General features: G+C 39.4%; 1 protein-coding gene across 2 annotated transcripts in view; it reads left to right on the top strand.

Annotated features, from left to right (window-relative positions):
* Positions 1-458: 458 nt before the first annotated feature.
* Positions 459-25,717, top strand: part of LOC103618800 (protein cordon-bleu) — an 84,424-nt gene continuing 59,165 nt past the window's right edge. The window contains exons 1-4 of one of the 2 annotated variants that reach the window (XM_017738729.1): positions 459-562; positions 13,605-13,811; positions 22,748-22,958; positions 23,668-23,896. In XM_017738729.1, the coding sequence (XP_017594218.1) occupies positions 543-562; positions 13,605-13,811; positions 22,748-22,958; positions 23,668-23,896 (667 nt within the window). In that variant the 5' untranslated portion in view covers positions 459-542. The remainder of the gene's footprint in view (positions 563-13,604; positions 13,812-22,747; positions 22,959-23,667; positions 23,897-25,717) is intronic. The other variant, XM_017738730.1, reaches the window with a different exon arrangement.

Genomic DNA, 25,717 nt, shown 5'->3' with positions numbered 1-25,717 from the left:
TACAGAAGTAGCTGAATCTAAACAGTGAATATAATTTCTGTACTATGTAGTCCTATTTCTCATATATTACTGACTCAGAAGGAGAAATGATGGCTTATAGCCTGATAGCGTTCTTACCACATCAGATATATGTGCATGATGCCATTTGGTTAAGGGGAGAGCAGCCTTTACATGCTGTATGTCATGTGAAGGTGTGAAGCTGGCCTGTGCTTGTGTCAATTATGATGTGCAGCAGCTGTGGCTGTGGAAATGCTTCTGTGTTTGTGGCAGAAGAGTGCACCCTTCCTTCCCATGCTGTTATGAGTAGCCCATGCTTAATTCAGCAGCATTTATCCTGAAGTTCCGAGGTCAGGTGAGCTTGCAGGAGTAACTTGGATTGCACTGCTGTTGTTTCTTCAGGGCTAGAATTAGAACACAAGGGAGACAAGTCCCTTCCACTTTGTTTTTGTAGGTGTAACTCTGTGCTTCCCCTGCCTTGTTGCGTTGCAGTTTATGTTGGGCTCAGCAGAAGAGATTTGGAGGAACTTGGCTCTGTAAGCTGCATGCAGGATTTTCCTGTCTGGTAAGTCAAATAAACAAGAGAGGGGATGCTGGGTCTGCTTGCTAGCAGTTGAGTGTTCTCATCTCTCTTTGGGAAACACGGTGCCAGCATGTGTCAAGTGAGCAACTGTTAGGCCCTGGCTGAGGGAGTGCTCTCTGTATGCTGGTAATGTCACCAATTATCACTATGCCACTGGCCTTCCTATTTCAGAGGAGGTGACCAAAGGAGTTGTGGTGTGGCAGGTCTGACTTTATCTGGTGTCCTCAGATTTCCTTGACCTCTCTGACTCATTTTAGAATCGGAAATGATAAAAAGTCAGGGTGGTAATACATGAAGATAGCCTTGCTTGCTTTTGTAATTGGTTTTTTTTCTGTCCCTCCTCCCCCACCCTTTTTTTCAACACATTAGTTGTATTTGATACTTCTGGTTTTCCATAAGATGTAGTAAGAACATGTAAGAGAACTGTGCCTTTGCATGGCTAAAAGGCAGCTGGTTGGATGCCCAGGGCAGTACCATGCAGTCGCTCTCCTCCACATCCCAAAGCTTCTCTAGGTGCCATGCTGGTGATGCTCCACGTTCTCCTGGTACTTGGAAGTTGCATTCTTACTGGGGGAGCTGGCAAGTGGGGCTGCCAACACAGAGGTGAAACTGAGCTCTGCTGAGGTTCTGCCAGACTGAAAACTTGGCTTTCTGCAACATCAGTGGCAGAAGTCCTATTGACTTCACTGAGTCCAGGATACCTTTGTTCTGGTTTTCATCAGTTGTGAGGAGGAAACCTCTGTAGTCAATCACTTCCAAACTCTTCTTTTCATTAATTGTTGCCAGGTGGGGGCTTTCAGATGGGACAGACACCCTTACTTCAGCAGAGCCTGCCAACACCTCATGTGACCATGCAATGCTAGATATAAGACGACGTTTATTTCATGATGCTCTTTGCCTGTATCTCTGTATTTTCTTGAAAAATATTTATTTGTTTCTTCACCAGTTAGTTTGATTTAAGTTTAATTGACAAGAGAGAAAGAAAAGCCTAATGTACTAGCTTTTCATAAGTGTCTAGAAAGTTGGTGGCTGGTAGGGAGAAGAGGCCTTGTAAACACCTTGTAATCAGTCAGGTGACAGCTGCAGGATAAGGTCCAGAGTTGAAGACAGTTATTAAGTGCCCCAGCACTGAAAAGAGCTTGTGAGACTTGCCATCCTTTTTGATATGAAAAGCAGTTCAGACAAGACAAGGAATTTGGAGGAAATTGGATGTCATTAATGCTGCTGTTTCTTTGTTTTTGAAAAGGAGATGGAAGTTTTTTTGTCTTGGTTAAAAGACCAGCTTAAATTACCGTGCTTTTGTTGCTTGCATTTGAGGTATTTGTGCCTCTTTCCGCTTCTAGTATAACTATGGCAGTTCATTTTATAAGGTAGTTTAATATATCCTGTTTCTTCCTGTGTGGGTTTTGTAGGCTCTGCTGAGTGTGCAGCTGGCTCAGGCATGTCTAGAAAATCTTGCAATCACTGTTGTGATGCCCCATCAGTACTTAGAGAGCAGCCTCAAGCATGTTTGCATTGAGTTATCTCTGAGTAGCATTTAAAGCTCCCAACAGCAGATGCCTTCATTCTCTTGGTGATGTTTTCTCATGGATAACATGTAACACCATCCCCATGGCTTCCAGTCTGCTGACAGGAAGGTCTTGGTTTTACTCTGTAAAGTCCGTAATGGTCCTGACTCTTTCCTGTTTCCTGTGTCCTGAGCCAGTGCCACACATCAGTAAAATGCCCACAATAATCATCTCTAATTTCAATGTGTGTGATAAAGAGGGAGGGTATTTGGCTGCTTCCTCTCTCGTCTGATACTGTCTGGGTGTGTTGACATGCCTGATTTATCAAGATTTTCTTCATAATGTGCTCTAGTTTGCACTGTGCAAGGCCTATATCCTTTTTGGTTTTGAGAGATATAAAATCCTTTAAATATCACATATGCCTACAGGATACAGTAAACAGAATCTTAAATGGAAACTAACTAAACAAATGGGGTTTTCTGGCATACAAAAATCATTACAACACTTCTGTTCTTACCTGATAAATCAGGATCACACTTCAGAGTCCTCCTAGTCAGCTGTTTGAGGTTGTGTTTTTATCTGTGCTAACATCTGCAGTATTGTTTTTGGTCAGACTTTCTGGTTTCTACGTTAATGTAGGTCTTTCACCTCCACAGCAGAATTGGAGTAGAGTTTATCACTTAAATTTATTATTTGCATTTAATAAACCAAAATACTTGAATTTTAGTTTAAACCAAGAAGTACTTGATTCCTGTGTCATTTTGAAAGAAGAGAATATCATAAAAGTGAAAGCAAAATACTTGTGATTATCATAAGAAGTTCAATTGAGCAAATCAGCACCAGAAAAATACAAAGAAAGTCAGCTGAAGCTGTGAGATTTTGTGATAAAAACACGTGTGGCATCCCAGAGGTACAGGGTCTGACAACAGTTTAGACTGTTGTGTTGAAGTTGGTTATCTCTTTATTTCATTGACACTGCATTTTTGCTTCTTTAAGCTTCATTTAATGTACTGCTGTACATGATTTCTTGCTGTGTGATGGAGTATGTATCAAGACCAAATTATAAATGCTAATTAAGATGATTAGGGAAGGTAAGGAATGTTCTGGCATCCCTAATTCTGTTTCTTTGTGAGTGAATGTAAACTGTATCTCACAAAAGTGCATTGTTAGATCTTTTAGGGGATTTTTTCCTAGCTCTAAAGGGAAGCTTATCAGCCCTGTAGTTCAGGTGCTGGTTTCTTCTGTGACATGCAGTTTTCTACAGTTAAAATTTACAGAATAACTGTAGATTTAAAAACAAGGGTAGATTGATGCTTTTGTCTTCTAGATCAGGCAATCCAAAGTTAATTGTCTTCTTGTTTATCTTCCAATACGTCACCAGATGTGGGCTTTTGAATATATTTGATGAAAATATAATTTGAGGAAATTTGATGTAAGGTCAGCCATGATAAGATCGCGAGTGTTTCTCCGAGGGCAAGTGAACTTGAGAGGAAGCACAGAGGCGCTTCCCCTTTTAGGAGAGCTCAGTGCAGCTGGAAAATAAATGGCTTTTGTAGTCCTGCCTGCTGTGCTTTGTGTCTCTCCTGCCTGGGTCCTTGTGGCTGAAGAAGTTAACTGGGTTTCAGAAGCACAAATGCCTTCTAGCCTGCAACCTCTAAAGACATTGGGGTAGTTGCCATTGATTATTTTAATTTCTGCCTAGAAATACGTTTGTAATGTTTTGAGAAGCGTTTTGGGTCTAAGGGGTTCTTTGGAACTGGGCCAAGATGCCTCTTTACTCTGGTCAGAGCCTTTAACTTTTTGTCTGTGTCCTTTTCTTTGGTACGTTAAGGTTTTCTGAAATATCTGTGATCTTGCCACCGTTTGCAGACAGATGAGTGGAGGTAGGTGGAATAACATGGGTGTAATTCTGCAAATTCTCCCTTAATGGCCATTGCCTGCCTGTTTTTGTGGAATCTGTTTGCATCAGGGTTAATAGGTGAAATGAGCTTCAGTGGTGTACTCCTAGAGCGTTGTCACTGAATGAGGAATGATGATCTGTCAGCTTACAGTTACAGGTGTTATGGTTCACCATGTGTGTACTTAAACAGGTAATCATGCTAAACAATTCTTCCCCATCTGCACCTCAGATGGACAGTGTTTTAAGGCTGTTTCTAGTTGAAACAGGTATTGGTAGGACTAATATTCTATATTAATGTTAGTGGTATTCCACTGAATTGCCCACTGGCTTCTAAGCATATTATAAAATTTAGGAATTATCCAGCCCAGTAAATCACATCAGAATTTCATTAGCAATGTATGTTGTTTCTCTCTTGATTCTTTCAAAACTATTCCATCTTCTGTGAGAATAAGGCAAGCACTTCACTGCAAGGAGCACTAACCTACAGTCTTCAAGCCACTAGAGAGCGATTCTCAGTAAATGGTAGTGAGGTTAAAAGCCTGTGGACACAAAAATAGTGCACAATCTGGGATACCTTTGCTCAGCAATACAGTGCAAATGCACCTTGAAATTGCATCTTAGTTGACAGTGCAAGTCACCGCAGGAGAGTTTATAAATCAGTGTTGCTAAGCAATAAACTTTTATATTTGTTTATTTAAGTAGCCTTATTGAAGGTGGTTGTTGAGAAGAGATTAAGAAAGGACAACCACACTGAAATCTGAACAGCACCTATAATTTCAGGGGACACAATGTTCAGTGCAAGTGTTTCTGGGACAGCCTCAGGCTTGAGAAACCATACCTTTAGCCATTGACCCCTCTAGAAACAAATCATCTGCTCATTACCGTCATAATTCACTGTTAATAAACATGATAAAGACTGCTGTTGTTATCATGACATAATAAAGCCTATTCGAACTGGCAAAGTACCTTTCCAGAGCTAGAGAGCTCATCAGGGAGTTGTGGCATCCTCACAAAACCACAGCTGATGGCTAGTAGGGTGAGTGTATCTGAAGGATACCTGTTTGCTCACAACATGCAGAAGGCCAGCAGTGCTTCCAGCCTGCTTGGAAATACTCTTGCCTTGTTTCATGACAGTGTTTTCCACAGCTGAGCATGGTTAGTAAGAGTCCAGTTAGCCAACATGAACCTGACTATACCTTCCTGAATAATGCTGAGAAATCTCGTTAGTTGCTTTGCCTTAAGTGATCTTAACCTTGTGTTTTTCGCAGTTCAGCTGTAGTATTTGCCCTCTGCAGAGAATTCAGTGTGCAAGTGGTTCGCCTGCGTGGTTGTAGCCTGCTATCTGCTTAACTGAGCATCCTTAACAGCTCAGTGAAGATTTGAGAGCACAGAGAACAGAACAGAGTGCCCTGGCAACAGGGCTTGGGCATTTTACAGTATAATCATCAACATTTTGGTTTTCTCTCTTAAGTACATTTGGGATGTTAGCATGGATGGCTTTGGCATTTTGTTTGTTTGGTTTGGTTTTTTAACTAACCAGTGCCATTATGCTTAAACATCAATAACATAAAAATAGTATAGTTCTCTTTTCCCATTGAAGCATACCATGCAAAGCAGCCCGATTTAGTCACAGATGAAGGAACTGGATGAGATTTCAGATGAACACGAGCAATGTGATGTTTTCCTTAGTGTTTTCTTTATTTTAATATTATTGTTGCTTGGAATGGAATGAGACTAATAGCTCAGTACTTGATAAAAGGGGGGAAAACACTGTGAGTTTGTGGATAAAGAAGGAAGAAGTTAAAAATACTGGTAGGGGTAGGATTGGATGGCTGTTCACTGAATGCTTTTCACTGCTGCATTACTTTTTTCCCTGAAAGTCAAGAGCAATCTTTTGATTTTGGTCAGCATGAAACTGGCAGGCAATTTCAGCTGTGGTGCTGGTGGTTAAACATATTTGAGCCCTAAAGCCTAAATGTTTATCGCCTTTGTTCATATTTTGGTTCATCTGCAGCTTCTCTTCTGGCAGATGTCATTGTGAAAAGAGCGAGGCTTCACTATCCCTACCTAGAGTGCTGTTACTCTACTTTGCTTTTCTAGACCACATTTTTTTTAAGATTAAAGTTCCTACCCATCCTCCAGCATGAATTGTTGGTGGCATTTTGTTTTGATCACATCTCCCAAGCTAAAGAGTTAAAACTATTTGTGTATCTCTTACTGAGAGATGTGATATCGCTGCATTTTAGATTGCAGGTTTTTACCTTCCCAAAACAGAATTTATCTGCGCTTTCTTGCCTTTAACCTCCAAAGACTTCTGTTTTTCTTCAGCATGTGATTCAGCAGATGAGGCCAATAACTAAATAATGTTAACTGCTCTCCCATTTCATTCATCTTTACTGATATGCAACCCGGTGGAGTTGTACAGCATGACACCAGCTCACAGTGTGGTCTTTGCCACACACTGAATGTGTGGGTGGTATCTCAAAAGTCCTGTGATACAGCTATTAGTGATACAGACCTTGCAGTGCTTATTCATGCAGTGTTTTCATTAGCTGCAGTGGGCATGTACCCAAATCTTGGGATTTGGCTGCTTTTTAAAAGATTTTCTTTAGGGCTTGTCTTCTGCTTTGTTTTGGGAACTGATACAGGTAGATCTATTAGGCTCCCTAGTGTGGCAGTGGTTACCACGTGTAAAGGCATTTGCAGGCTCCAGTGTTATCCTTTGATCAGTTAAAGCCCCCCACCCCATGTACAGGTCCATCCCTGCTTTCACTCTTAGAGGGGGCTTTCTAAAGTAGCAGTGGGGAGCACTGCATGGCACATGCCCTACAGGAGGTCAGGTTAGAGTGCTTCTGGCTTCTTCTGGCCCTAAAAATGACTCTGTTATGAAACTGGTATGTCAACTGCTCTGTTCCAGATCTTGAGGGAATGCCTTAGTGACTGGAAGGAGAATTAGGCTTTTGGTGGAGGATAGTACACTATGATTCTTAATCAAAAGTGTGGATGATGTATAAAAACAAGATTATTTGAGGATACCAGCCTTAGGCTAACAAATCCTTTGGCCTTCCTGTTGGAGGGTGAGCGCTCAGTAGCTCATCTACATTGTGTCAGTGCAGGAGTCTGAGTCCTGACTGGGCAGAAACCTGTTTTCTCTTGTTTGGCAGCTATGCAATGTTTCACAGGGACCAGAGTGGACAGGTCTCTGCTCTGTATTGGGACACATTTCAGCCTCTCATGAAATGGGTTATATGTGGGGAGATGCCCCTGGTAGCAAATTTTATAACAGCTTATTCACTGGCATGTCTGAGACTGGGAAACTGCAGCCCAACACTTTTTAATGATTGGTTAAGTTTGTGAAAAGTGATTGGTTAAGTGGTTGGTTTAGTGGTTGGTTAAGTTTGTGAAAAGTTTGAAATTAGATAATGTTAGGAACTACTTCCATTAGACTGTATCATCTCACATTGACTTTTGTTTATTTTTCTTTAACTTCACCCTTGGGCAACCATGATTGTATACTTCCATCCCTGCTTCCTCTTCTACAGATGCACTCATTCTATTTCCTGCTGGTCTTTTTTTTTCCTTTTCTTCTGGCAAAGAAACTTTATTTTTTAAATATGTAAAGCTGTAGGGTTTCTCATGAGTAGAATCAAATGGAAGATCAAAAATATAATTAAATAACTTTCATTTCTTTGCCAGAAACAAATTATTTTTTCTTGTCTATTTTGGGTGACTTTATCATGCCCGCAAGGAAATAATTTTCATTGTGTCTGTCAGTGTGATCCTGCCTTAAAAATAGGATGATCTTTTAGAAGTAATATGAAATTCAAGTAAATGTTTGAAAAGAGAAAAGCATAGAATAACTGCATACTATAACAGCCATGGAATTCTGCTAAAAACAAAGCAGCAACTTATTTAAAAATAATGTAGAGAACCCCAGTTGTTGCCTGAGCCATATCTGCTAGTAATCTAGTTCATTACTTCTTAGTGTCTGCTGAAGATTTCAGCTCTTTAGAAAGCGTAATATTTGTGTAATATTGCTAATGTTACCAGAATGTTGTAAAATAATACTGGAAACAAGTTACTACAATAGTGTAATGCATTTTAGACCTGTAACTTACTTACTGTATGAGACATTTAAAGGTTACCTGTGATGCACATAATTGTAATGAATTCGTATATTTAGCCTGTGATAGGCAAAGTAAACTTGAGAATGTTCTTTGATATTTTTGTTTTGTTTTTAGTTTGTTGAATCGGTTAATTTAAATGTTATAGATAGCAAAGTGGAATAAAGTTCTAGTTATGATGTAAGGCTGTCTGGGTGAATTCGGGCCTCTTTAGTAGTTATGGACATTATCATGCTCTTCTGGTGTCTGTTCTCAATCTCTCCAGGATTTGTTTGACTTTTGGTTTCCATTTTCAGAATTCATGAGGTGCCTTTATCTTGCTGCTGATCTGTCTGTATTTCCTTTACATTTGTGTTGTGTTATAGTTTTTCTGAGCTGCTGCATCTAGAAGCTGAAAAGATTGTTCTTACAAAGAGGGAACTTGGTGTGCTCTTAATTCTGGTATCGTGGTTGTCTCTTTCCTAGCCCGTGATCTGGCTTTTCTTTGCTTTGCCATAAGCAACAAACAAGGAATGAAAAGGAAATGTTCTCTGAAAGATATCTCCTTCACAAGTTAGATCACTGAGCAGGAGTGACTGCTCTGCTGTGACTTGGTGGTTTGGAATATCAGGTGTGTGCCTCAGGGCTGGACTTCTGGCTTTGCTGCACAAGTTGCCAGGGTGAAGGGGGAAAGTTGAGTGAACATACTCATCTGCATTTTTTTTTCTTGCCTATGTGCACAGATTTCCCCTCAAAAGATGGTAGGAGTGCAATCACCTGAAAATCAAGAATGTTTATTCCCATGTTTCCTGTTTTTCACCCAAAGGATGCTGTGTCTCTATTCACTCATCACTGAGCACTCACATGTTGGTTTATTTCTCCTAATTATGAGATGGGATGTACACAACTGCCACAGAAAAACCCTTTGCACCTGTTCAAGCCTCTTGACCAGACTGCAAATTGACTTGACCAGACTGTGCTAGTTGTCCATTATATCAAAAATGAATGTTTTCCATAATTCTGCTATGTGCAGAGTTGGTTGATTTTTTGTTTTGTTTTGGGTTGGATTTTTCTTGTTTTTGTTGTTGGATGGGGTTTTTTGGGTTTCTTGGTGGGCTTTTTTTTCCTCCTTTTTTTTTTTTCATCCCTGCTGTTTTGGAGGGTGGGTGTGTGTGCACGTGTGTGTTTGTGCTTTTGTTGTTGTTCTTGCTTCTTTAAAATGAATGGTTAGAGAGAGACTTGGCATAAAAAGGAACAGATGCTACAAACTGGTGAATTATGGAGCACTTCCCAAAGTCCTGCTGATGTGCATGGAATGAAGTCTGTCCTGTACCTGTTAAGTTACCTTTGTTTTACAGGGCAGAGAGGATTATTTATTTGGAATGGTGGGAATGGGTAGGACTTCACTGTTTCACTTTCAGTTTTTTCTTTTTGTGTGTGTGTGTGTGTGTGTGTTTTTGCCTGTTAGACCTTATCTGACAAAGGCAATCTGCATATCTTTGCCATGGGCGTGGAAGTCTCAGGACCAGTGCTGTTCAAAACAGAGATCACGTTTTTCTACGATGGGATTGTAAAGTCCAGGTTACATCCTGTTTCTTAGCAGTTATATATTAATAAATAGTAGGTCCAAAGGGCTTGTGTAACCTTGTCCTGAAGTTCATAATCTGATGAAACTTTTTTAATTTCTCTTGCATTTCTTCTGTGCTGAACTACAGAAACATTGGTCTTGTTGGTCAGTTTCCTTGTTTTTCCATTTTGAAAACCTGCTGCTTTAGCTGAGAACAGTGCTGGTAGGTTATTCATATATTCTGCCTAATTGTTTCATGATTATATGCATTTTTTCCAACTTACAGTTAAGTGAGAAGAACTAGTTCAAGCCTCAGCAACAGCCACTGTACATTTGTGTATTAGAACCAGCTGCTTGTTTTCACTGTCTCCGTCTCGAGGACTGAATGGAAGCATTTGTGTAACCATGAGTTAAACCTGAGCATGGATCTGATGTGTTCCCACTTGTAACTCCTCCTGCAGACTAGAAGTAGGTACAGGGTCTTAACAGGTATTTCAGTAGTGAGCGCAGTGAAAGATGTTTGTGGAGAGAAGATGGCTGTTGAACTAAATTTAGGTTGAATTTATCTCACACTGAAGAATGGTATGCAACTTCTTATTAGTATGTTGTGTTTATAGCGTGGAAAGTACCCTTGCTTCCCATGCTTAAAACAGGCTTTTAAATTGCTCACTTTCTTTGTGCATTATTTTAGTGGGGTAACAATAAGGCTTTTATTACGGAGTGCTTTTGTATTGTCCTTTAAAACCATTGTTGCTCTGACAGAGAAAGATGAATTCTTTTTCTCACTCACTTTCAATAGTATTAACAGGCTTCTAGGCATCTTCTGAATGCAGTTGCTGGAGCCTGTCAGAAAAAGCAGCTGCTCATGTCAAATCCAAGGTAGCTAGATCTGTGGATTTCAGTCTGTGATTCATGGAGCTACATTCTACTACTGCGATGTTTCAGAAAGCTGGCTAGGAAATGCAAATCTGTGCCACATATCACTCCACAAATGTGAACTGCAGAGGCATCTGCTTCCACTGAAATAGTTTGAGATCTGTCATTTGGAAAATGTTGAAAACAAGACATTTCAGGCAGTCTCAGTGAGAATATGTAAGTCACTATTGTGGAAAAGTTCGTATGAGGTCACCTGAACTGTTGCTAGGTTAGAGAGACTGCAGTAGGAATGTTTTCCCTTTTCCTTTCTCTGATGTCTCTGAAGGAAACAGACCTGCCCTGTCCTTTCTGCACAAAAGAAAAGGGGGATTGTAGTATCTAAACGGCCCTGTCTGCAAAATGCCAAAAAGAATATGCACTGTTACATAGAGTTAAAGTGAACATCGCTGGTTAATGTATAGCTGATGCTTTTGTTGGTGTGATGCCTGATTTGCTGACACACTGCCCCCTCTCACCCCCGGCCCCAAGCAGTTTTATACAAGGTCTGTAACTGCAGAATTGGCTGTGGAGTACTTTAAAAGTTTTAAAAAATATTAAAAAAATTAAAATCACACTCTCATTAAGGTGTCTGACCTTTTTTGTCTCTTCCCGTAGAAAACCACAGGCAAGTTTATGTTACACCAGGGAACAGACAGATACCTTGTGTAGCATGCTCCCAATTTACTTCCAGCTCTTTCTCTAGCTTCAAAACTCAGTCTTTCTTCACTTCTTCCCTAAAGTTTCAAGTGTCTACAGCTTCAGTTGATTTCAGTTTCGTGATTATTTTATTACTATTGCTTTATTTCTTCTACCTTTGTTCACTGTGAGATCTGGAATTTACAAGGTAAATCATTAATTACAGCTAGTTCTTCCAGGCTCAGAACACTTGCCTGCTTCTTTTCTTCCTACCCCCTTTGGTACTTTGTCAGGAGCACTGTGTTGGAATTATCTCCCACATTACAGAACAAGCTTTAAAAACAAAAAATAAAAGCTTGTTTTAAGAAACAAGTTAAACTCTGTAGCTACTTATATTGATGCAGTTGATATTATTAAGGGCAAGAATTACATGATTTGTAAATTGATATGAAGCTCTTAAACAGCACGACTGTAAGGCTGTGTTGGCATGAATCTGGATGTATGCAAAATTCCCTTGTCTCTCACCACCTGCTTACAAATAACAACTGTGGCTAAATGTAAAGGGATCTGAGAAGATGAATCCCAATTTCTCTTTTTTTTCTTTTCTTTTCTTCAATAGACAAGTAAGTTAAGAGTCTGGTTCAGGGAGAGTCAAGGTAGTTAATTACTTCTCAAAGGCCTGAACTTATCATCACCTTGGAGTGAAGCGTAGGAGCTGCAAGTTAGTGACTGATGACTTCATGCCTCACGCATTGTATACAGGATAAAAACTGAATGTTCAAGGAAATTGCTGATGAAAGAGAAATTTCTGTGTGCTAATAAAGAAGGCAGTACCTCTCCCTGTATATCTGTAGAAAATGCTATTTGTTAGGCACACAGGAAAGGCAGTATCTTCATCACTGCTGATTTTACACTGCCTTGCTGAGGTTTCACTGAAATGTGCATTTTCAAGGAAGTGTAAAGAATTTTTGCAAGTTGAGACGTGTCACAGAGATTGTTGGTCAAATGCAAATACTGATTGAAAAGTATGGAGGGTTTGGATTGCTTCTGAACACTTTTTTTTGTTGGTTTGGTTTGGGGTTTTTTGTTAATGTGCAATAACTATTACTTTTTTCCTCTGCCAGGAGCTTACAGTGGTAATCCAAACTCTATGTTTAGTCTTTTTATCTGTGAGAATAGAGGTTATCTCTTATTAAAGAAGAGTTTGATTTGGTATTTCAGGTCAGGTTTTAATTTTTTTTCCCCTAAACACAGTTTTGCCCTTGGCTGATTTGACCACTAAGCTTTTCCGGCTTTTAAGAGTTAGAGTGCATTTTCTGTGCTCTTCCTTTCTGGACCTCAGTTTATGTTGTTTGCAGGGCAAAAATCGTGTGAAGAATCATAATCTCATCCTGCACCCTAAAAACAGGCAGATTAAAAAATGCAGGCAGTAGGCCTCCATAATAATTTCTGAGTAAATATTTTACTGCTTTTTCCATCTGTTACACTAAAATCTGACTTAAACTAAGCGTAAATCTAGTCAGAAGAGGTCACTGGAGTATTAATCATCAGAATTAATCCTCTTAGACATGTGTTTGGTACGAGGCCAGCTATTCAGAAGTTTAACAGCACACATATGTTGCTTATCTGTCTGGCAGCTTGCCAGTGAAGTAAACTTCAAGTCTGTGGTGGGTTTATATCTCTGTAAAGTACACTGCTTGTTTGGTGCAAGCTGATGCAGCTTTTCTGTATATCACACATGGTGCATAGCCTGCTACTGAAGAATGAGTTCCTTTCAGGGCGCTTTCAAAGAGCGGTAGTATTGGTGTTGTATGGTAAGAAGTGATATCATTCACAGTTGACCTTTTCATGGTGCTTCCCTATGAAGTATGATGAGCCATATTTAATACTACTAACTCAGAGCAGAGGAAGAGACAATATTTCAAGTAGAGTAATACTGTGGAACCCAAATATAGCTGAATGAAACCTCACCCTGCCTCCACTCCTGCCATTCTGACTTGGAGGAAACATTCATGTACGTAAATACAACTCTTTCTTGAGTCAGGTCTGGACTGGACCCAGCATTTCTGTTTCTCACTTCATATGAGTATGCTTCACACTCGACAGAAAAACGATTATATCATATCCTAATTATGGAACTGATTCATTCCCTGGGGCATGGAAAGCAAACAGTAGGAGTGAGCGCATCATTAAAAAATTAGCATATTTTTAGAGAGGAGGTAAAAAATAAAAGTGCAACTCCACTGAAAAGTTTAATGATCAAGAAAAAATTACTTGCATTAGAGAAACTTCTTAAAACAATGTGAGATTATGGCCAAAAGAACATATATTTCTTAGTAACGTGTTTGTATTTTCTTGCGAGAAATTAATTTTCTTCTTGCCTTTCTTTCTCAAGGAAAAGAATGAAAGCTCGTGCTCCCCCTCCACCAAATCAACCTTCTGCAGCAAGTAGAATTCACGGTGAGCACAAGTCACCTGCAGAGACAGCTGTAATTTCTGATCAGAACCTTGTGAGCATGAAGGAGAACATGATAAACAGACTGGTGGACTTCACAGTCATTTTACCCTGTGGGTTGGAGCAGAAGTGTACAGTGCAAGGAAGGTAAGGCTTTGATTAGCTCCCACTTTTTAAAGCCCTTTGTTCCCTATGGGATGCTTACTGATGCTGTCGGTCTTTCTGAGTTTATGGGGCTTCTCTGTCACGCTTTTGTCTGCATTTTAAGCAGCTGTTGCGCCAGAGAGTCCTGAGAGCCATGTATAAAGGACTCTCTCTTCTGGGGCAGGAAGGATTTAGCAGCTATTGTGTCACTGTTTCCCCATGGATCAGCACATGTACAGATCTATCCCTTTCATGTAGTGTCACTGGGCTTAGGTTGTATCACCTCTCATAAGCCAGAGTGGGCTTGGTGCAGTGGAAGAAGGTGCTGCTGGCAAACAGTCCTGACAGTATGAGTGCCTGGAGCCGTGCCAAGAAGCAGGCTCAGAAGATGGATGATTCATCGCATTCAGAGATCCCGCCTTCACAAATACGTTGCAGTTGTGTAGACAGAAAAGCATCTGCTCATATTTAGGAAGTGTTTTATATATAAAAGCGTATATTTTTTTTCCCATGGAAAGAGAGAGGTATTCTCCTTGCTACTTACTGGGTACAATCAAGGGCAATTGGAAAGGCAATTTTGAGACAATTCTCTTCACTATGGGAGCTCTTCTTTATCCTCATTCTTTCTGTGTAAATTGTTTTGAAGGAGGGATGCATTACTTTAGGAAATAATATGCAGAAGTTTCAAAGATATAATCAATACTATGATGAAACCGTAGCAAGCAATGTTGTGGTCAGGAGTAGTCAAGAAACTGTAGAAAGTGTAATACCACAAGCAGAGGGTATGTAGGTGCCTGCAGATAAATCAGATTCTGTGTTCATTTTACATTTGGTGTTTTCAGTAGTTAGTCTGCATTCCAGAAGAACTACTTTCTGGTTAGATTTATTAGTCTGTTTTGACTGTTTCCCTCATAGCACATTTTGATGGCCGAGGAGGATGTGTAAAGCAATGTTTGATGTCTGGGACTTCCTTCTTCCTCCCACTTTTCTCGTAGAAACTAGCATTCACTTATCCACTCTCGGGAGACTAGTGCAACTTGTGTGTGTCCACCCCAAAGTCAGAGTGATGTTAAAGATTTGAAAGGAAAGCAGTGCTTATCAGAGCTCTCAGAGTAGATGCGTAGTGATAAGCGTTTTTATGGCGAGATTTGGACCTTAATGAGAGAAAGAAGAGAACAGGCCTGCTAAGTGGAACAGGACATGAAACTCACTGGCCATTGGATCCCAAAGAAAGGTGATATTTCATTGGCACATGCAAGCAACCTGGGAGCTGACAAGAGGTTAATATTCATGCAGCATGTTGTATTGAGACATAGATAATGGCCTTATGGTTAGAAACTTCTTTTCTCTCAAAAAAGTATAGTCCCAAAACAAGCAGTCCAAGAGCACTATAAAAGTGGTCTTTTAATGTGATTTTTTCAAGAATGTAAATGCTACAGGAGCAAAGAACAAGTAGAAAGTCCCTGTACAGTAAATGTTCTGTATCTCACGCAGGTGTTTATCACTATGTATCACATACATTGAGACTGAGTGTTTTGTTTGTTAGAGTCTTTAGTCTGTGGACTAAAACCTGAAAGAAATGGCAAAAATTAAATGTCACATATTTCTGTGGGGTTATTTATATCATCTGCATTAAGCATTCTGAGCAACCAGAATGTTCTCTTTGTTGTCTGTGAAGGTGCTCACTTCTCTACAGTGTCTGCATGACAGGTCTAGGCCTCTGATTTAGGTGGCAATTAAATTTCTTCTTCTGTTAATGTGCTAATCTGCACATCACTGGTGCCTAACCTAGGCAGTGGCTGTTCTGCCTCAATGCTGTCTTGAAGACTTGGAGTAGAGAAGTGATAGCCACACCTGTGGGAAGTGGAAGATGACAGACACTGAGGAAGGGGAATTAATCGTCCTAACAAGCTATGAAATAAGAAAAGGATATTCTGTACTAAGCCCTGTGTTACAGTGGCATCAGTCTATGAACAGACCTCATGCATGCTGCTGGTCTTTCTAATCACTGGAAGATGCAATTTTCTGTACGTTAGCACTGGTTCTGTTTTTAGGTATGTGGAATAGTAAAAAACAATAGTGTCAAGATTATCTGAAATTTTTAGGGGTTGAACTGCCCTAAATCTCCAGATTTGGGTGAAAGCCCAGGCTTTTACAACTTTTTTTCATTGTTCTAATATAGTGAACTAAATAGCTATGAAATACAATGATACTCAGGGGTAACATTAAATGATGAAAATGCTTGATTTAAAAAAATGTGGGTTTTTTTTTTGTTTTTTTTAAGTTTGAGGCAAGTATAAGAGCCAGTGCAGGTAATGAATTATTTTCTGTGTTCACTCCTTTTATCTGTGGTGATATCATGGGTGGACATTTCAGAAAAAATATGCTGTTGCTTATACTGCTATAAACCTTCAGTATTTTTTTTGCCGTCATTAAAACTGTAGTCTGCAAAATCTCCTTTTGGCTACCCTGGGGAAATAGCTTTTCTCTTTCAAAAAAATTTGCAAATCCTTGCCCTGGGCATATTCATAATGAAAAATGATTCTGTAATTTCAGGAAAGCAGTTCACAGAACAATGAAGTAGACTAGATTATATTTGAAAATATAAATACTGTAGTTAATTAGTATCACTTAAGGTTATTTTAAATGAACTAAAAGTAAAAATTATGTCTTTCAATTTGTTCATTATACGTAAGCAAAGCAACATGTTGTTAATTTAACTTTGTTCTCTATGTAAAAAGTTCCTGTAAATATCAGCAAGAGGGCAGAAAATTCTCATTAAATTTTCTTGAAAGATAGTTTAAGAAAAAAAGTGTGCTATTTAAAGATAATTTAGTGGAATCTGGAACCTTGAAATTGTTTTATTTATGAAAGTTAACTCAAGCTGACAGTCTCTCCTTAAGAGTTTATTGCCATCTTGTAACACACAATTTCTTTGAGATATTGGAAATATGTAGTGCAGATTTTGGTACAAAGCTGCATCCTTAGGGAGTGTGCAGCAATAGAATAGTATTAAAAAACAGTTTTCTTTTTGAAATAATTGATCCCTGGGAACTCTACTGTAAAACATATAGAAGTATTCATGAAAAACTGTTAGCCTATTTCCCCCTGGAAAGGATTATAAAATATTCCCACGACTATTCTGTGTTTGTACTCATGTATGAACACTAACTGGTGTGCTGAAAGGATAGGTAAACTGTTGGCCACTTACACGTTTTATGCATATAGATTTGTAGCACATCCACACAAACTGTTAACAGGTCTGAGAGAGGTGATGGGCAGATGTTTAGACAAAAAACAAGTGGAAAAGCTCCCAAGTTATCAGTTTTCTGTTTGTGATTCTCACAGGTAATACTTTCAATTGGTAAACTGTAAATAAAGGGATCATGCATCTGTCTCTGTTCACACTGAGTGGGGCTAAGGAGGCCTTCCTGATTAACACACATACCGACATTTAAGTGTCAGCAAGCTTGAGACCTCAGTAGTATTTGAAATGCATTGCAGAAGAATGGGGGTGTTTGAAGCTAAATGAGGTTTGGTTTGGAGTTGTCAACTCATGGATGCCCAATATGCATAAAAGTAAACTGGACAATTGTTGCTCCTGCTGTTATCTTACATGTTACACAAATTCTCTCATACATATGAAGCACAGAGAGCAGGACACTAGAAGAAATAAACTAGCTGAAGCTGTAGTCCCATTCTGCAAATACTGGAGGACAGAGTTCAGTGCAGAGTATGCATTATATGGAGCATAAAGCTAAAGTCATCACAGAAAGAATATTCTCACATAATTCTCAGTAACAGACTCTTTATTGTGGGCTTATAGCTCAACATGCAGAACAGTGTCTCTAGGAAAGAGTAAAGGTGTGAAATCAGCCCAGGTTGGTAAAACATTATAGGTGTTGTTTGAAGAAGATAAACAGGGCACATGGAAAAAGGATTAAAAATTAGTTTAACTAAATACTAAATAAGAGTTGGGTCAAAACTACAGTAGTTCAATGTAGCTTAAGGGGAGAAAAAAAAAGTTGAACTAGGATAATTTACATTGGAAGGGGCTGCTGGAACACACAGTCTCTAGGCAAGTTTGAATACATTCAGGGAGGAGGTTTCTGGATTTCTCTGTATCTCTTTTCCAGGGCTGGAACCATGTTTGTGGAGACAATATGTTTACTTGTGCCTAAATGGAATTTCCTATACAGCACTTGTCTCTTGCCACTTGCTGTCTTGCTGTTCACTGGCAAGAAGAGTCTGGCTCTGTAACCCTGCAGTTCATACTTACAGCCAGTAGCAAGGTCTCTCCTCACCTTTCTTGCCCTAAGGCCTCTGCCTCTTCTTGTGTGTCATCTTGATGTTCCTCCTGTGGACTTACGGAAAGTAAGAGTCAAATGTACGTGAGCAAGCTAAGAAAAGAAACGGAAAACATTTATGAGTGTCTTATTTATCACACTTCCTGAACTTTTTTGGATACAGCTTGCTTCTTAGTGTATACATTTTCGGTTGTGTAGAAAAAGTTGTAATCTTTTCATGAAGTACCTGCTCTACTTTGGAGCATGAGAAAATAATGACTAATGCTATTTTCTGGTTTAAATGAAAACAGTGAAAGAATTAGAGACTTCGGGTCATCCACCCCCTTTACACAATCATGTTTCTTTTCCAGTCAATTCCCACTGTAGATTCTTAATGCACATTTGATATTGACCTAAAAAAAAGGATTCTTTCTTCTAGTTTTGAGATTTTTTTTAATTTTTTTTTTTTAATCATAGAATCACAGAATGGTTTGGGTTGGAAAGGACCTTAAAGACCTTCTAGTTCCAATTCCCCTGCCATGCACCAGGGACTTGCTCAGAGCCCCATCCAACCTGGCCTTGAATGCTTCCAGGGATGGGCCATCCACAACTTCTCTGGACCAGTTCCTGTGCTTCACCACCCTTACAGTGAAGAATTTCTTTCTAATATCCTATCGAAACCTGCTGTCAGTTTGACACCATTACCCCTTGTTCTATCACCACCTGCTCTTGTGAAAAGCCCCTCTCCAGCTTTCTTGTAGGCCCTTTTAGGGACTGGAAGGCATTTGTAGCATGAAAGTAGAAGATAGAAAGTTGGTTTCATTTGATAGAATACAACTTTACCCTACAAATTTATTTTTAGATGTACAAGGCAGTATTTTAAAATGGATTTCTCTCTGTGATCCAAGGAGATGAAACCCAGCTACACCCAAAACAACATCTCAGTTGTTTTATGCTTCCTAAAAATCATAGGCCTTTCCTCCATTTTACTGGAGAACAGCAGGAAACAAGCAGTCTGCTCAAACTTGATCAGATCTTCGGTGTGATAAATACTGCTGATAAAGTAGTTATTCTTTACTGTCCAGAATTGGCATTAAATGTCAAACAGCTTAGTAATAGAATATCAAAACAGAGCCAAAGTACTCTCCTTTGCTAAGAATAGTCATCTGGACCTTGTCTGAGTCTTAAATTGGGTTTGCTCTCCAAATTCATTTTTGTGCTCTAGTATTTGCTTGTCAGTCATTAACCTTTGGTGTCTGTTACATAGAGTTTGGTCACTCCACCAAAAATTTCAGCAACATCTTACTAAAATGAAAAAGTAAGGTGTTTCTTAGCTGAGTAGTTGGAAAGACAGGAGGCATTTAGCTTCATTTCAGCTTTAAGATTCAGATTTAAGACCTGCCTGAATTTCAAAAGAGAGTATGCTCTGTACCACACATCAAAGCAGGTTAAAATGAAGTGCAGATCTTTGTGGAACAAGATAGAAGCAAAGGATTGACTCTTTGCATCTTCCAAGAGCCAGATTCAACCCAAGGTTAGAAAGAAAAGTTGGTATAGATTAGTAGATTACCATTCTCTTGCTGTGTTTGGGGACTCTCTTTTGTGTGTAGCATATACATGGAGTCACTTGAAATAAAAGTCCCATTTAAAAACAAGCTGAACTCTTTAGAAAGAAAATTTTTCAAGTTGGTGCCATTGAAATCTGATATAAGAATAACTTCATGGCAAAGATTTCCCAGCTCTCTTACTTCACTTGAAACACAAGGATTTTGAATTTTGTTTGTGGAATTCCTAACCTCTCCTCCGTTCCTCCGTTCCTCCGTTCCTTCTTTCCTTCTTTCCTCCTTTCCTCCTTTCCTCTTTTCCTCCTCTCCTCCTTTCCTCCTTTCCACTCTCCCCTCTTTTCTTTTTCTTTCTTTACACTTCAGAAGTTTTCTGAAAAATGTTCCCCAAATTTACATTTTTTTAAGAGCATACTATTTGCTTTAAAGTTTTTTCAAAAGCTTCAACTGTACTTTCAAATGGAACAGATGTAGGCTGGGGATGCTTTTCATGGAACAGTTACATAGTCTGAGCAGCATGGCACAGGTTGGGATGTTGCAGACTTCCTTAAGTGTTATGTTTAATTCATGTCTGCTCATAATCAGCAATAAGATGAAACCTCAGATTCAGCTGGATTTTTTAATTGTCCATTGGCCAGACAAATTTGTTCAACTTGCATGATTGTCTGTAACTTATTTTTTCAGATGGCAGATGTGGATTCTGATCTGATTTGTAGTTGTGGTGCTGTTGCTGCTGAATATATTTTATAATTTCAGGGGTACATTTTGGAGTCATAAACTGTTATTTTGATGAACTATATTCCCTTCTAAAGTCCTTTCTCAAGAGGCAGGATAAGTGTCCAAAGTTGAATGAATTATCACAGTATTATGCACTACAGAAATATATTAGTGTTCCACTTTAAATATAAATGTCTAGCACATAGGACACCATGTACTGTGATTCTGCCAGGTTATTTACTTTTCTCTGAAACAATAGTAATAAGGTTGAGGGAAAACAAATGCATGCAAATTTTAGTTTAGAAGAAATATGTCTGTAAACAGACAAGTTGAGATCTGTATCAGGAGAACTGATAAGCATTTTTAAAAAGTGTTCACTGCTGCACAGTTTAATGAATATTCATATAAATACTGATGTAGGTGGGATTCTCCTATAGTCTGGCCTTGGTAGGCATTAGTAAATGTCTGTTGGTATGTGGTGTGTAGCATATGAATTGAACATGATTGTGGAACACAGATGTTTTTAACTTGGGGACAGCGTCAGAATGAGTCATCATGAAATGGACTGATGCAGTTTTGATTTGGGTGCTACACATTTGTATTTGTGCTATGTTAGCAGTTGCCACACTGCTCTGTTTTTCCGAAGTGTCCTATACATATTAATGACATCTGTTCCTTATTTGATGTTCAGTCATCATCTTCTCACTGTGTTCTTCCCTTTTCAGTGAGAAAATATATTTCAAATTTTCCACACTTGCCACTTTTCCAGCTCACACTGTGTAACTCAGTTAAACTTGAAAAAGGTTGCTGTAAAGAGGGTTCTTCCTCTTCTCTTGCATGGGAAGAGCTGTCACCTGTTAATAAGGAATTGCTCTCGTTTTCCATTTTTGTTGTCTTTCCCATTAGCTCTCCAGGGTTCTTCATCAACTTCTTGAGCAGTTGTTGGCCAACAACATACCTACAGAAAGAAAATGGGTGGCCCTCCACAGAGTAGTTTCCCAGATGCCAACAGCTTGCAGTTTGAAGGGTAGTTCTTGAGCTACGGGTGTAATGTTGCTGGCTAATAATCCGTGGAGGATTTTATTTTCTTTTGAATTTGCTTGCATTTTGAATCTGTATACAGTTTTTTCCAGTTTAAACATTAGAAGAGGTGCCAGTTCTTTTGGTAAATTTGTTGTCTATGCCTTTGTTTTCACTTCTGCTAGAAGACAAATACCCACTGTATATTACAGGTTTCAGCTACAACTGGTAATTTTTTTTCAGCTTACATTATTTTGTTGGTGACAGACACTGGTTTATGAAACCACAACTTTTTGGAAAAGTGACCAGTTTAAATAAACCTATTTTCCCTGATCCTGTGTGGAATTTTTGAGGGGAAGGCTGGGAAAATAAAAGAACCCTTCAGTACTGTGGTAGAAGAGGATTTTTAGGGTGTGGGGGAGCACAGTTCATATCTGCTGTATTAGACAGTATCAAGCTCCAGTGAATACTGAGCTCTTGACACAAAATGGACTACTCTGTGCAGAGGCACGAAATGAGAGGGACAGTTGCTGACTCTTTTGAAACCTCATGGTTTAGGAATCATACTACAGTAAGAGTTACTGATAATGCAGACACTCAAAACCAGGTGGTTTTTTCAGGGTTAATATCTTCACCAAAATAAGTATGAACAGGATCTCTTGTACTGGAAAGTATTGCTGGTGTCAAATGGATTTGGAGAACTCAAAGTTGTAAACTGGAAAAATAAACCCCATCTACCATTTGCTCCAGATTTAAGTGCTCCATTTTGAGTTATGTGATTGTTCAAATCTAGGTAGAGTTCACTGCACTGTGAGTTCATAATTTATTCCTATCTTGTCTTCATGTTAAAGAACAGAATTTGAACTGGAGAGTTTAATGTATGGATTTAGTACATTATGACCCCCAGGTTAGCTCAGTTGGTCAGAGCATGGTGCTAATGACACCAACGTTGTGGCTTCAATCCCCACATGGGCCATTTACTTACGAGTTGGACTTGATCCTTGTGGGTCCCTTCCAACTCAGAATATTCTGAGATCTGTGGTCTGAAAATAAATAAAATGAACTTTGTCTTCTCTTGACTTATGTTTGTTAGTACTATGATTGGCGCTGTTTGCCTCATTGTGAGTGTTAGTTGTGAGCTCATAAACAGACACTGAAGTGTGAATTTTAATTCCTATCATTTTATCTGATCTGTTTAACATTTCAAAGCACTAGCACTGTTCCATCCCAGAGATGGTTAACTAGTGACACATCTACAGCTTGTGTTGTCTTTTACCCCCCATCTTAAAACTGAGGTAAATTTTGTAGCAACTGTTTTTTCTCATGCTAATAGTGAATGTCTTCTTCCTTGCAGTAAAGCTGTGATGGATGTACTGGTTGATTTATGCAGCCAGTATCGCTTAAATCCATCCCAACATAGTCTTGAACTAAAGTCTTCGGGAACTCAACAAGTTCTGAGTTACAAGCCAAACACTTTGATAGGAGCACTGGATGTACAGACAGTACTTCTGAAAGAGAAGATTCCCGAAGAGAAGGCAAAGCGACCTCTGCCAAGGGTCCCTGAGGTCAGTACTCTGTAGGGCTAAAATGGTGCCATGAAACACCATTTCATTCCTATGATTTCAGTTCTTGCAATCTTTTTATCTTTAAACCAGGTGGGAATTACTTGTGATTGATTATAACCTGCTTTATTAGTTTAACTGTTTTGCATGTAGATTGACAGATGCTAGTCTAGACATTTATACAAAATATTATGTTGCATGTGGTTGGATAGATGGAAATCTGAAGATTGGGGTGATTGAAAATTGCAGTAATGGCTGAAATGAGTGTTGTGGGCTTGTGTGGAGATAGTGTTTTGGTGATATTTTTTGTACCATCTTCACTGAAGATATGGGAGAAGACTGATCATTAATAAATATATTTCACAGTATAGTGATGATTGAGAAGTAGTCGTTTTCCAAATGTTTGCTGAAATTTTTTATTATTCGTAATAGCTATATCTGTTTATACCCTCCCATCTTTCAGGTGGGGCTTGTTAACATTTACATTACATTTGCCTCTGATTCCTTTTCCTTCTTCGCTTGTTCTTGTGAATGTCTCCTTAGTGGAACGAGAGGTCTGAGATGTTAATTCTTTAAATAGTATTTTCTGCAGTGTGGGGTAAGTTTGCCTGGGAATAGTCAAGACAATACGGAAATCCCCAGTGCCTTTTTCATTGTAAGAGGACCTATCCATTACAGAAGGGAGACTGAGACTTTGTGTTTGTTTCTGCAGAAATCTGTGAGGCTGGTAGTGAACTACCTGAAGACACAGAAGGCTGTGGTTCGAGTTAGTCCAGAGGTGCCTCTCCACAACATCATCCCAGCTATTTGTGAGAAGTGTGAAGTCAGTCAAGAGCACATTGTTCTTCTGCGAGATGGCATAACTGGGGAAGAGCTAGAGCTTACCAAGTCCTTGGAGGAGCTAGGGATAAAGGAGCTGTATGCCTGGGACAGAAAAAAAGGTGAGCCAAGACTGAAAGCAGTCACTGCAGGGTTATATGATGTGACAACAACATTATGGGCAACTTGAAAGCATTTGTGCTGCCATTCTTTTGGGGTCCAGCTGAAACAGCAGAGTGAGATCTCAGTCCAGAGAGCAGCACGGGTTTGTTCAGTGAGCTGTGCCCAGAGCAGCAGCCAGGTCAGCAACGTGCCCAGCCGTCCTTGGTTGCTCTTGGGCCTTGCGCCAGGCTGGGCTGGACTCTGGCAGGGTGCAGGTTGGCCTGGGGCAGGGCAAAGGGAGGAGCTTTGCTATGTCCCAGAGCTGCTGTCAGTAGAGGTGTGCGTAATACAAGGGGCCTCTTCCAGACAGAGTCTGTCACCTACCTGTGCTGTGGGTTGGAGAGAAGGAAAGAAGAGACATGCCATAGTCATGGCAGCTGTGAAAGCCGAGAGGCAGAGGCGACAGAGCAGGGCTTATGAGAAACAGACTGGATAGGATCAGAGACGGTTCCTCCAAAGAGCAAAGTTATTGACGGTTTAGTGAAGAAGAGCTAAGAGGTATTTGTATTTAAAATTTTGTTCTCATGTTTACCTATCCTCGCTTTCTGTTCTCATAGACAGAATTGTAGTAGCAGCTTCTTGGAGTTGAGTTTTATCAGCCTGATTATGTATTCAAATAACATAATTCTATGATGTGCTTTAAAATATAGCTGCTTTCAAAATACACATTGACAAGCACTACTTCCTTTGAGGTCAGAAAGTGATATTCATTAAAATTGTCTCCTTCAGTTTGTTCTCAATTGCTATCACTTCCAGCACAGTAAATGTCCTTATTTATTGTTTAGATAACGTCATTCTTGTAGGTGCTGAGCTGTAGGCTTATTTTTTATTTATAAAATTATTTATTTATGTTGACATTCTGTCTCTTCTTTCCAACTCTTTGGTAAGTGACAGTTCTACCTCTGTGTGAGTCAAATTTCAGTGAGTTTGGACTTCTAAGTAAACTAGATATCTCCTTTTCTTTTGAATTGGTAGGATGTTCCAAGAAGAGGCTGACAGCATGTCATAACTCAGTTGCATGTTTGTTTTTTTCCATACATGTTTACTGTAATTAAGCTAAACATTTTGGAGCAACATATCGAACGTGGAGTGTATTCAACAGGATTCATTCAACGTGCTTCGGGGACAGCCTATAGAGTAATTATCATAAGCCTTCATGAAAGTCTTTCCTTTCAAATGGAAGTGGCAGTGTGTATGCTGGTGCAGTGTTGGTCCTCAAAGTTTGGTTGTGCCTATACAGTCAAAACCAAGACTTCACTACAGGGCTGGGATTATAGCAGCAAATTATCACGGAATCAGAGAATATGTTGAGCTGGAAGGGACCCACAAAGATCTACACATCATAGTGTGCTGCTCTCTACATCAACTTTTTTTTTGAATTCTGTTCTTTTTTAACCTTTCAGTATTCCTTTCCTGTCATTGTGATAAAATCCCCCTGATCCTGAGTATAATTCAATTTTTTATGCTTTCCTCTTACTCTGCACCATGGTGTCTTAGAAAACCAGTAAATGCACAGCAAATGTAAATTTACAAGAATTTTTCCTTTGTTTCAGGAAATTTCTTCTTCAGTGTTCTAATTTGTAATCTCCAAGAGGAATAAACCCACTGTTTTCAGTAGCAGTTGGTCTGTGACTTGTGCATTGAGTGGGTATCTAGCCTGTTTAGTTAACAGAAAATAGATTTTTTAAACACATTCCCACTAACAAGTAAGGCATCAGAGATGCTGAAAGCCATAGGCTGTTCTTGTAAGAGCAGATTCTAGAAAAACTCCTCACTCTTTC

This window comes from Corvus brachyrhynchos, unplaced genomic scaffold (genome assembly GCF_000691975.1).
Source record: "Corvus brachyrhynchos isolate BGI_N302 unplaced genomic scaffold, ASM69197v1 scaffold23, whole genome shotgun sequence".
Lineage (NCBI taxonomy): Eukaryota > Metazoa > Chordata > Aves > Passeriformes > Corvidae > Corvus > Corvus brachyrhynchos.
This window is presented reverse-complemented; position numbering and strand designations above follow the sequence as displayed.